At 47.9% G+C, this 11,783-nt stretch overlaps 1 protein-coding gene across 1 annotated transcript; it reads right to left on the reverse strand.

Moving 5' to 3' along the window:
- On the reverse strand, window positions 1-1,638 carry LOC136543299 (protein FAR1-RELATED SEQUENCE 5-like). The gene is made up of 4 exons (XM_066535784.1): window positions 1,421-1,638; window positions 1,195-1,228; window positions 880-1,119; window positions 1-705 (listed from the first exon to the last, which is right to left on the reverse strand). The coding sequence occupies exons 1-4, from the start codon at window positions 1,636-1,638 to the stop codon at window positions 1-3; spliced, it is 1,197 nt and encodes a 398-aa protein (XP_066391881.1).
- Between the last annotated feature and the right edge of the window lie 10,145 nt (window positions 1,639-11,783).

Consider the following 11,783-nt stretch of genomic DNA (forward strand, 5'->3'; position numbering starts at 1 on the left):
TTAAAATTTTGGGATCTCAGTGTTCAGATCAACATGCTTCTTCCTGCAGTTTGTTGCATTGTGCCCAGGAATTTGGCACTCACTACAACGAATCTTCTTCTTCTTCTGATTTGGTTCTTCATTATTGATGATAGGAGCTCCAGTGCCAATACCAAAATCATTGTCTGATTTTCTCTTACGCTTCTTCCCATAGGTTTCTAAGAAACCTCTTTTACGAATTTGTATTGGCCTTCTTGTGGGCCTTTTGAATGCAGGAGCCCTAAGCTTCAGCAACTCTGAATCACTCATCATAGCGCTTGAACCTGCAGCGCCATAACTATTGCCAAGTCCTGCCTCTTTCTCTGATCCACTGTCAACACCAGTATCGCTATCAGTTGTATAGTAATTGCTTTGCATGACAACTCTATTTGTAGCTGGTGTACACTTGTCATTTTCTTTAGCCTTGTAATATTCTCTAAGCTTTTTCTGAGCCTTCTTAAGATACTTTGCTGCTATGTCAAATGCACCCATATCTTTGTTACCATCTTGCACTACTTCAATTGCATTGACATAGAGATAAGTGTGGCGGTATGTCATCGATTCCACACACAGCGTGTCCTGCTGGTAGCACCTCAATTCTCCTGGTAGAAGGTCTCTAGCTTTACGAGTCCGCCGTTTAAGGATGTGTGCTTTTGGAACTTCAGAAATACCCAATTGCACCATGACCTGAAAAATACCCAACAAAGTTTGAGATTCATTTTGCTATCAAAGTGGTCTTTTCATTTTTACCTCATCTGATAGCAACCAGTAACAAAGTATTGCATAAAAAAACAAAATCCAGTTCAGAACTTACTCTCAGCACATGACTGCATAATACACCAAAATGCTGGTATAACCCACATTCACAGTCATAACTTTCACCCCATTGTTAATCACAACAGTGAACTTCTCTCTAGCCCAAGGTAGTTTTCTGTCTGGTTTAACATACACAACATCAAACTGTTTGTTCTTTGTCTTCTCTACAGCAAAGTAGTCGGTCGATTTATCGACCTCCTTGCGGAACAGGTCATATAGAGCAGCTGTGTAGAATGTCATAGCATGCTCTTCTATTGGCCATACACGCTTCCTTACATTCCTGACCTGCAATACATTTTTACTGATTGTAAGGCACAAATCAAAGGTACTAGAAGTTAAATAGTTAAAAGGTACTCTTACAATTTTTGTATCAAACTCTGCTCGATCTTCTGCCCTGTTGCGGTCAAATAGAAGTTTGTTAAACTGTAGGATAAACCTATTCATTGAGCAATTCCTAGGGACAAATCTCTTCAGCATATGGTTCGCACTCTCGCTCCTCTGGATGCTTGACATTCTAGCACAAAATGTGTCTCTGAAGAAAGCTTTACACCATTTCTCCCTCTTTTTATATATGTTAGACAAGTACCCATTGCCTCTAAGATCATAACGACCTAACATAAGATCCCATGCCCTTTCAAATTCATCAATTGTCATTATGTCATTAATTATTCTATGGAATTCTTTCCTAAAAGAAGAACCTTTCTTATATTTTGGTCCCAGTTTTGCCTTTGCATCCTTGAAAACATGCCATTTGCACCAAAGATGCACTACACCTTTCCAAACTTTAGACAGGGTAGCAGCCATGGCCTGGCATTGATCTTAATTAAACATGTTATAGAATCATATTTTTTGTGAAACAATGTTTTAATGAAACGTATCTAATCTAACACAAAACTGCCAACTGACTTGTTAAAACTGTTAGACATAATCTGCTGCTCCCCATTCTCTCCTTGGATGAAGACTCGTCGGCTCGGCCGACCACTCCCTGTTGGGAGTTGGGGACTGATCGGCTCTACCGACCAGTTCCTGTAGCTATAGCAGAATTGCAATAGGCCACCTCTAGTATATTAGTTGGTAGCTATTACATCACCCATGTCTTGGTAGTGGGCTGAGGTAAGCTTTATACTGCTATGAGTAGTTGGTATACTCTATACCTTAGGAGTAGGTAGTTGGTGTACCATGTACCTTAGGAGTAGTTAGTTGGTATACTCTTGTACTCAGGAGTAGGTAGTTGGCCAACAACTATGTACCTGGTAGAGGTACAGCTAGAGTTGTATATATTCCATCCAAAGGGCAATGGAATACTCAGTTTAGGTGCCACAAACCGAAGAGCAGGGCTTCGGCCAACGTTGGTGCTTGTACTAAGTGTGTGTGTATGCTGTTCTTAATCTCTTCTTCTACCTTTAGCCATAGTGAGTGAGTGTGTGTGCTGGTAAGCTAGTTGCTTACCTGTGTAGGGCAGCTAGGAATCAACAAGTGGTATCGGAGCCATACAAGCACCGTCGCCGGACTAACCGCTGGTGATGACAGACGGTTTGGAGATGGGCGACAGCAGCAGCGCTGTTGTGGCTGCCTAGCCACGACAGGAGGTCGTTGTGCGCATGGTGCGGGAGGTCAGCGGCACTAGTTGGTCGACGCTGACTTGCACCAACTATGTCGAATGGGCGGTGACCATGAAGGTCAAGCTCAGAGCCCGACGGCTCTGGAATGCCATTGACAAGGGCACTGACAACGAAGAAGACGACATGTCAGCGTTGGAAGCCATCCTCGTTGCTGTGCCAGTGGAGTACAGGAAGCCGTTGGGGGCGAAGAGCTCTGCTAAGGAGGCATGGGAGGCCATTACGGTGATGCATGTTGGTTCCAACCGTGCAAAGAAGGCGACAGCCTAGCTGCTGAAGCAGGAGTACGCCAACCTCAAGTTCAAGGATGGTGAATCGATGGAGGACTTCTCCCTCCACCTGCAGACGCTCATCAACAAGCTGAGGAGCCACGACATCACCATCGATGAAGAAGAGGCGGTCTCCAAGTACCTCCACTCCATGCCGGCGAAGTACATCCAGATTGCTCTGTCCATAGAGACGATGCTGGACTTGTCCACCCTCATCATTGAGAATATGACAGGTCATATGCGGGCGGTGGACGAGCGCATGGAGCAGGCAACAGCAACAACGGACAGCGGTAGGCTGCTACTGATAGAAGAGGAGTGGGCTGCACGAATGAAGGAGACGAAGTCTGGGGAAGCCTCCTCTAGGTGCCAGAACGGCGAGCACCGTGCACTAACAGATGTATATTACATCCTGCAACTGCGTTCAAGCATCATCAACATTGGCCAGCTAGATGAGCGCGGCAGCGAGGTACTGATCAAGGATGGCATCCTCAAGCAGCAGCTTCTTGCCAAGGTGAAGAGGTTCTAGAATCGGCTATACCTATTTGACCTCAAGGTGGAGCATCCCATTTGCTTGGCTGCACGGTGCACGGAGGAGCCGTGGCTATGGCATGCTCGGTATGGACATCTCAGCTTCGACGCTCTTGGTCGGCTAGAGAAGATGGTGACTGGGCTGCCTCACATCGAGCACGTAGGCAAGCTGTGTGATAGCTGTCTGACCGAGAAGCAAAGATGGTTGCCATTCCCGAAGATGGTGAAGTACCGCACGGTAGAGACCCTCAAGCTGGTCCATGGTGACCTCTATGGGCCGATCACGCCGGTGACACTCGACGGGCGCAAGTACTTCATCTTGCTGGTGGATGACTGCAACCTCCATGTTGTTGCCGTTGAGGTAGCATCGGATCCTCCAGGTGTGACCTCCGACCTCGAACGCAGATGACTCGATGTAGCTGCCGTTCTCGCCGTGCATCGCCTTGAGCCACGAGTAGCCCTGGAGTTTCAGCATGAGGTGATCGGTGGCGACCGCCATGGCGGCGACGGTGGACACCGAGACCTCCTCCGCCTCCGGAGACGACGTGGCGGCGCCGGCATCTAAGGGCACGTAGCTGACCGGCGGTAACGGTGACATATAGCCGGATTTTTGTTATTTGTTACTAAACACCCGGCGGCTGCGGCGGCGACCTACGTGCTCTTCTACGATCGATGCAGATGACAAGGTTTGGAAGGTTCATTTATGCAGATATATATAGCAGCTCCCTTGTTTCTGAAACCGGATGTGATAGATTCTAATATTGACTTGATTACATGTTGCTTCTAATAATAAAAGAATTTACAATCCTTGTCGGTCACGTACAACTAACTGCTCAAGGTACGACTACCAGTCAGGTACGACTACGAGTCAGGGTTCAAAACTTCAACTAAACTTTTGCTGGAATTCAGAATCTCATCATTTTCGCTCTAGACTCATGACAAGTAGGGAGGCCGCTACACCATATAAGAGTACAAGCAGGTAACCCCGCGCGTTGCGCGGGTAATAGTGGGAAAAAAAATTTGCATTGTGTAAAAAAAAAAAACATACCGTTCCTTAACGGATGGAGTACTGTTCATAGTAACCCGGTACTGTTCATAAAACCCGTTCCTGTTCGATGAAGATCCGTTACTGTTCACCATGAAACCATCTCGCGTTTACTGTGCTGGTAACAGTGGTATGTGAGAGGGGCAGAAGTTGCCGGCTTGCACGCTGTTTATATATATATATATGTATAGATATCTCCAACAGTATTGGGAGGAATAAATAAAACCATCTCGCCAAAAAATTATGGGGAAGATTAAATAAAACCATCTCTAATACTTTTTAATAATTCACTCTCCAAATATAGAAGACAATTTTACTTCAGGAATCATCCTATACTATCACTAAATTATCCTAACCACTTTTATATATTTTTTTCTCTTGTACATTTGTATCAAGAACACTTTCTTACTCTTTATTCTTTCACACGTCCTTTCACCTTAGAGCATCTCCTAGAGTGTTTTACTTTTTTCTCCTAAAAAGTTGTAGTTTGGCAACTCCTAAAAAGATATTGGGAGGGAACAAGATAGTTATCTCCGAGAGTTTCTAATAAATGACATCTAAAAAAATCAAATTTGAGGCCCACGTCAACTTTTTCCGGCTTTTTTTGTTTTTTGTCATGGGAAACATATCGGCGTGCCATACCCTGAGCCCGCGATCTCCCAGCCACCGCCTCCAAGTCCCAGCCAACGCATGCAGCCACCACCCAACCGGCTACCGCCTCCTTCCATCCAGCCGCGGCAACCTTCCAGCTGGCCACGCCCTCCTCCCTACCTGCCGCCGCCACCTTCCAGCCGCCCGCAAGCAGCTTCCAGCCGGCCACGCCAGTCACAGCTTGCAAGCAGCCTCGCAAGGTCAGTAGAATCATGGCTGCTGAGAATTCTCTATTGCAAAGAGAATTAGAAGATTCCTCATCAGACGACGATATCTGTCTCATCATGTCAGCAACTGCAATTATTGAAACATATTCAAATCAAAAAGGAAGACATGGTTGTTCTGTCGCAGGCCATAAAGTTATTTATCGAGAAAGAGAAGGCAGGCACCAAAGGATGTTTCAAGATTGCTAGGCTGATGATCCGACATACGGGCCAAATATATTCCGTCGGAGGTTCGTGTTCATTCACTTATGATATGTACATAGTATGCTATGTAATTGTTGTAAGATTTATTTTATTTTTTAATTTCAGGTACAGGATGAGTCAGGATCGTTTCCTACGCATAATGAATGCTGTAGAATCATACGATGACTACTTTGTGCAAAAAAGGAGTGCAACCAATGTTCTTGGGTTAAGTTGCTTCTAAAAAGTCACATCAGCATTTCGTATCACACTCTTTTTATCACTACTGAAAACGGGATCTTTGCCAGAGTGCAAAATGTTTTGCTGAGTGCAAAAATCGGGCACTCAGCAAAGACCTTCTTTGCCGAGTGTCGCACTCGGCAAAGAATTGCACTCGGCAAAAAAAGGCTCTCGGCAAAGGACTTCTTTGCCGAGTGCCAGGCTCTCGACAAAAGCACGGCACTCGGCATAGGCTGCCCCGCGTAACGGTGTTCAGCCACGTCCTTCTTTGGCGAGTGCCTGCTGTTAGGCACTCGGCAAAGAAGGTTTTTTTTTTAATTTTCTTTGCCGAGTGTCCCAGATCTGGCACTCGGCAAAGATTTTATTTTTTTTGGAAAATACTTTGCCGAGTGCCCCCCGATCTGGCACTCGGCAAAGGTTTTTTTAAAAAAAATTCTTTGCCGAGTGTCCCAGATCTGGCACTCGGCAAAGGTTTTTTTTAAAAAAAAATTCTTTGCCGAGTGTCCGAGATCTGGCACTCGGCAAAGATTTTTTTTTTTTGAAAATACTTTGCCGAGTGCTCCTGACACGGCACTCGGCAAAGAATTTTTTTTTCGAAATGTCTTTGCCGAGTGCCCCTGGGAAGACACTCAGCAAAGAGGAATTTTTTTTAAAAAAAATTGAAAACCCTCTTTGCCGAGTGCCTTATTCTTGGCACTTGCGTGCGAAGTGTTTTTAAATTTTATAAAAAGGAAACGAAGTCCAAAAATCATGAAACTTGTTGAGATGTCGTGATATCATATGTGGAGGCTATGATAAAAATTTGAAAAGGTCTGGTGCACGTTGTCACGTACGATGCTTACAAACCAGGATATCTCCACATGTGATATCAGAGGGCACTCGGCAAAGAATTTTTTTAAAAAAAATCAAACTTTGCTGAGCGCCAGCCAGGGGGCACTCGGCAAAGAAATCTTTTTTTTAAAAAAATAAAAAATCTTTGCCGAGTGCCTGCAGGGTTGGCACTCGGCAAAGCCACCGTCAACGGGGCCGACGCCGTGACGGTCGCTTTTCTTTGCCGAGTGCCCCTGGGGCTCTCGGCAAAGCCTTTGTCGAGTGCCCGATAAAAGACACTCGGCAAAGAGGTCTTTGCCAATCAATTTTTTGCCGTGTGTTCTTTACTGAGTGCCGCACTCGGCAAAGGCTTTGCCGAGTGCAATTTGGCCTTTGACGAGTGCCTCAGGCACTCGGCAAAGAACCTGAATTCAGTAGTGTATGTTGATGGAGTACTAGTAAAAAGTGAAATTTCAGGCGAGAAATAAATTTCTTTGCATTATTCTAACGGGGCCGCGGCAGATGGAATAGCAGAAGTTGGCAAATCTCTCCAAGAAAGTCTCGGCAGGCCTGGCGTGATGGCGCTTGCACACGTCGTCGTCGCACTTGCAGAGTATCCCCAGCCTCGCCATGTCGTGCGCCTGCACGGCCTTCTCCTTCACAGTGCGCTCCTGGACGATGGTGACCGTGCACCGGACGGCGAAGCAGTCGTCCTGGAGGAACGAGGACCGCTCCAGGTCCTCCACTCTGATGAACCGCGAGAGACCCCAACCGCAGCTGTTGTCCTTGCCGCCAAACGCGCTGACGACCGAGCGCACGCCGTGTGACGTCTTGCTTGGCTTGCCCTGGTGTGTTAGTCTATAAGTGTTGCAAATAAGTCATGTAATTTTGTATTAGTCAGGTCAGGATGTCATACTGGTAGAGTTCTAGTGTGGTTGGAGTTAGATGTAGCCAAAGTCATGCTTGGGTATGTCTAGCTTGAGTCGGAGTCTGTATCCTTCACGCCGTGGCGTTCTAGGCGCATGTAACGGGGATCGCAATGGAAACGGTGTCTCGTTCCTGTGCGACTCGGCGTGGGAGTCTCATGGCTATATATATATATCAATAAAGATGACATGGGAGGCTGCGGTAGGGTGCAGTAACTTCATATCGAATCTATCTGTTTTGTGTTCTCTGGTTTTCAATCTGTTAAGTGGTATGCGCGGTCACCACGTCGCCGGCGAGCACGACGTTCCACGACGTTCTAACTGTCGTTAGGATCCAACAATTGGTATCAGAGCTTGGGGGAGCGTTCTGTGGTGACGAGAGATTGTAGAGGGAGCAGCAACAAGCCGTTCATCTCGAGACACAAGGAGCTAGGCGGATCGAAGCTTGATCGCAATGTCCGACGGCAAAGCTGATGTGGATAAGACGTTTACTCCGACCGCAAACTTGACGTGGCCGGTGCTAACCCGATCAAATTATCAGGGTTGGGCGTCTCACATCCAGTGCAATCTCGAAGGATTGAATCTATGGGAGGCCATAGAGAAAGGCGAGAAGGCAGATAGACGTCAAGATCGGTTGGCGTTGGGTTCGATGCTCCGGGGCGTGCCAACAGAGATGCACTCTATGTTACTCAACAAGAAGTCGGCGAAAGAAGCTTGGGAGGCAATCAAGACCATGCGTCTTGGGGCGGATCGTGTGAAAGAAGTCAATGCACAGAAACTCCTAGGCGAGTTTGAGTCCATGGCGTTCAAACCCGGAGAGTCGATTGACGACTTTGCACTACGCATAACCAAGCTGGTTACTGATCTGCGCGGTCTCGGTGAGGAGAGCGTGACTGATGCAAGGATGGTGAGGAAGTTCCTACGTGTGGTACCAGCAAAGTACTCTCAGGTGGCGGTGGCTGTTGAGATGGTAAAAGATCTCAAGACACTCACCATTGAAGATCTGGTAGCGCATCTCAGGGCAGCTGAGGAGAGACTCGAACCATCTGTTGATCAGGTTACAGAGAAGGCCGGGAAGCTCTTGTTGACGGAAGAAGAGTGGGCTGCTCGTAACAAAAGTCGGATGATTGTCGATTCATCCGGATCAAGTTTTAAAGGTGGAGGTAGTAGTCATCAGGCCCATGACAAGAAGCACTGGAAGCGTTCCAACAAAGATGGCGCCGGGGACGCTGGACAATCTTCTCTAGATACGCCTAAAAGAAGAGGAAAGTGCGGGAAGTGTGGGGTCTATGGACATTGGCGCAAGGAGTGTCCAAGGCGGAAAGCGCAAGGGAACAAGCAGGAGGTGGCTCACCATGTGAACAATGATGGGGACAATGGAGCACTGTTAGTTGCTCAAGTATGCAATGTGGTGCGTACCACCGCGTCAGAAGGTAACAGTGTGTTCCTGAATCAAGATCGTGTATTTCCATCCATCTACGATGCAGGTTCCTGGGTGCTCGATACTGGTGCAACCAACCATATGACAGGGTGCCGAGAGTCACTCGCTTCCTTGGATGATTCAGTGAGAGGAGCTGTCAGATTTGGAGATGGCTCGAGGGTGGAAATCTGTGGAATTGGGGCGGTCACTATCGCCGGGAAAAATACAGATCACCGTGTTCTCACTGATGTATATTACATACCCTCGCTTCGATGTAATATTGTCAGTCTTGGTCAACTGGAGGAGGCCAATTGTCGAGTTGAAATCGACAGAGGCGTGATGACGGTATATGAGCGCAGGAAAGGGCAGTTGAACTTGCCGATTAAAGCTGAAAGGAAGAATCGCTTGTATGTCATGTCAGTAAATCTGACATCCCCGATCTGTTTATTATCAAAGATGGATGAAGCGGGATGGTTGTGGCATGCTCGGTTCGGGCATCTAAACTTTAGGTCACTACGTGATCTAGGCTCAAAGAAGATGGTGGAGGGCATACCATTGATTCAGCGAAGTGAACAAGTCTGTGATGGCTGTGCTCTCGGAAAGCATCATCGTAAGCCGTTCCCACAAGCAACTGCATATCGGGCCACTAAAGGGCTTGAACTGGTGCATGGAGATCTCTGCGGACCAGTGACACCGCCAACTCCAGGTGGTAAGTTGTACTTCTTACTTGTAGTCGATGATTTCAGTCGCTACATGTGGGTGGAGCTCTTGAGAACAAAAGATCAGGCGTTTGAGAGTTTCAAGAAGATACAGGCTGCAGCAGAGATGGAATCTGGTCTGAAACTGAGGGCATTCAGAACGGACCGAGGAGGAGAATTTAATTCGGGCGTGTTTACAATTTATTGCAGTACTTTTGGCATAAAACACAATACCACTGCTCCCTATACACCACAGCAAAATGGCGTTGTTGAGAGGAGAAATCAGTCGATAGTGGAGATGGCACGATGTCTGCTCAAGTCCAAACGTGTGCCGGGGCGTTTTTGGGGTGAAGCAGTAATGGTAGCCGTGTATTTGCTGAATCGTGCACCTACTAAAAGCCTGAATAATGTGACTCCATATGAAGCTTGGTATGGCAAGAAACCTAGTGTGCGACATCTAAGAACCTTTGGTTGCGTGGCCTATGCAAAGAAGGTTGGACCAGGTGTGACCAAGCTCGAAGATAGGACAACACCGGGCATTTTTCTCGGGTATGAACAGCACTCAAAAGCTTATCGGGTTTATGATCCGGTGAAGAAACGTCTTATGATTTCGAGGGATGTTATCTTCGATGAGAGGAAGAGCTGGATTTGGGGGGTGAGTGGAACTGATGCAGCACCAGAAGATATACAGGAATCAGAGGAAGCAGTGTTTAGTTGGCCTGAGGAAGTTACTGTTGTCGATTCGACAATAGGCGGGGCGACTGCGTCTGATTCAGATAATGCAGAGACAGGTACTGAGGCTGCGGGCGATTCTGCTGCTTCGGCTCCCAGTTCACCAACTCCATCTCTTGGCACTCCAGGAACTTCGGCAAGCAGTGTACAGACACAAATTCAGTGGGCAACGCCACCCACTGGTGCTGAGGAAGATTCAGAGGGAGTACCACTCCGGTATCGCCAAAATACCGGACTTACTAGACTCAACTGTACCTTTTCAGTTAGAGTATAGTGGTTTGTGTCTCATAGCAGCTGAGGAACCAAACTCAGTGGAACATGCTCTATCAGAGAGTTGTTGGAGAGATGCAATGCAGGCCGAGATGCAAGCAATCGAGGCAAACAGGACTTGGGAAGTCAGTGAGCTTCCAAGGAATCACAAAGCAATTGGTCTCAAATGGGTGTTTCAAGGTGAAGAAGGACCCTGAGGGCAATGTTGTGAAATACAAGGCGAGGTTGGTCGCAAAGGGCTATGCACAGCGCCATGGTGTGGATTTTGACGAGGTTTTCGCACCTGTTGCCAGAATAGAAACAGTGAGTGAAGAAGAGGCGGTCTCCAAGTACCTCCACTCCATGCCGGCGAAGTACATCCAGATTGCTCTGTCCATAGAGACGATGCTGGACTTGTCCACCCTCATCATTGAGAATATGACAGGTCATATGCGGGCGGTGGACGAGCGCATGGAGCAGGCAACAGCAACAACGGACAGCGGTAGGCTGCTACTGATAGAAGAGGAGTGGGCTGCACGAATGAAGGAGACGAAGTCTGGGGAAGCCTCCTCTAGCCGTGGTGGTGATGGCAAGCGCCGTGACAAGGCTTCTTTGGAGAAGAAGAAGAAGAAGGTCGACCCCAACGTCTGCCGGCGCTGCGGGAAGACAGACCATTGGGCAAAGGAGTGCCCAAATCTCAAGTAGGAGAAGAAGGCTGAGGCTCATCTGACGTAGGCTGATGATGATGATGAGGCCAATCTTCTAATGGCAACGTTCTGTGCACTGCACGACATTAAGGCCAAGGAGAAGGCAGAGGGGATGGCGGTGGAAGGGCCTGAGAAGGCTCTGAGGGCTGTCAACCTCGACGAACCGCGCGCCCAAGTCCACCTAGGACGTGTGGGTGGTGAGCAGGAGCAGCGGTGGTACCTGGACTCTGACACCAACAACCACATGATGGGCTCCAAGGCAGCCTTCTCCGAGCTCAACTACGACGTGACCAGCACGGTGAAGTTCGGTGATGGCTCAAGGGTGGCGATCCGAGGGCGCGACACCATCATCTTTAGGTGCCAGAACGGCGAGCACCGTGCACTAACAGATGTATATTACATCCTGCAACTGCGTTCAAGCATCATCAACATTGGCCAGCTAGATGAGCGCGGCAGCGAGGTACTGATCAAGGATGGCATCCTCAAGCAGCAGCTTCTTGCCAAGGTGAAGAGGTTCTAGAATCGGCTATACCTATTTGACCTCAAGGTGGAGCATCCCATTTGCTTGGCTGCACGGTGCATGGAGGAGCCGTGGCTATGGCATGCTCGGTATGGACATCTCAGCTTCGACACTCTTGGTCGGCTAGAGAA

Source organism: Miscanthus floridulus, chromosome 3 (genome assembly GCF_019320115.1).
Source record: "Miscanthus floridulus cultivar M001 chromosome 3, ASM1932011v1, whole genome shotgun sequence".
In the NCBI taxonomy this organism is placed as follows: domain Eukaryota; kingdom Viridiplantae; phylum Streptophyta; class Magnoliopsida; order Poales; family Poaceae; genus Miscanthus; species Miscanthus floridulus.

Excerpts from the sequence above, each read along its gene's own strand:
- LOC136543299 (XM_066535784.1), bottom strand. The coding sequence starts at position 1,638 with ATGGCTGCTACCCTGTCTAAAGTTTGGAAAGGTGTAGTGCATCTTTGG. Across the intron at positions 1,229-1,420 it reads TATGATCTTAGAGGCAATGG|GGCAGAAGATCGAGCAGAGT; the intron begins GTACTTGTCTAA and ends TGACCGCAACAG. Across the intron at positions 706-879 it reads TGAAAGTTATGACTGTGAAT|GTCATGGTGCAATTGGGTAT; the intron begins GTGGGTTATACC and ends GGTATTTTTCAG.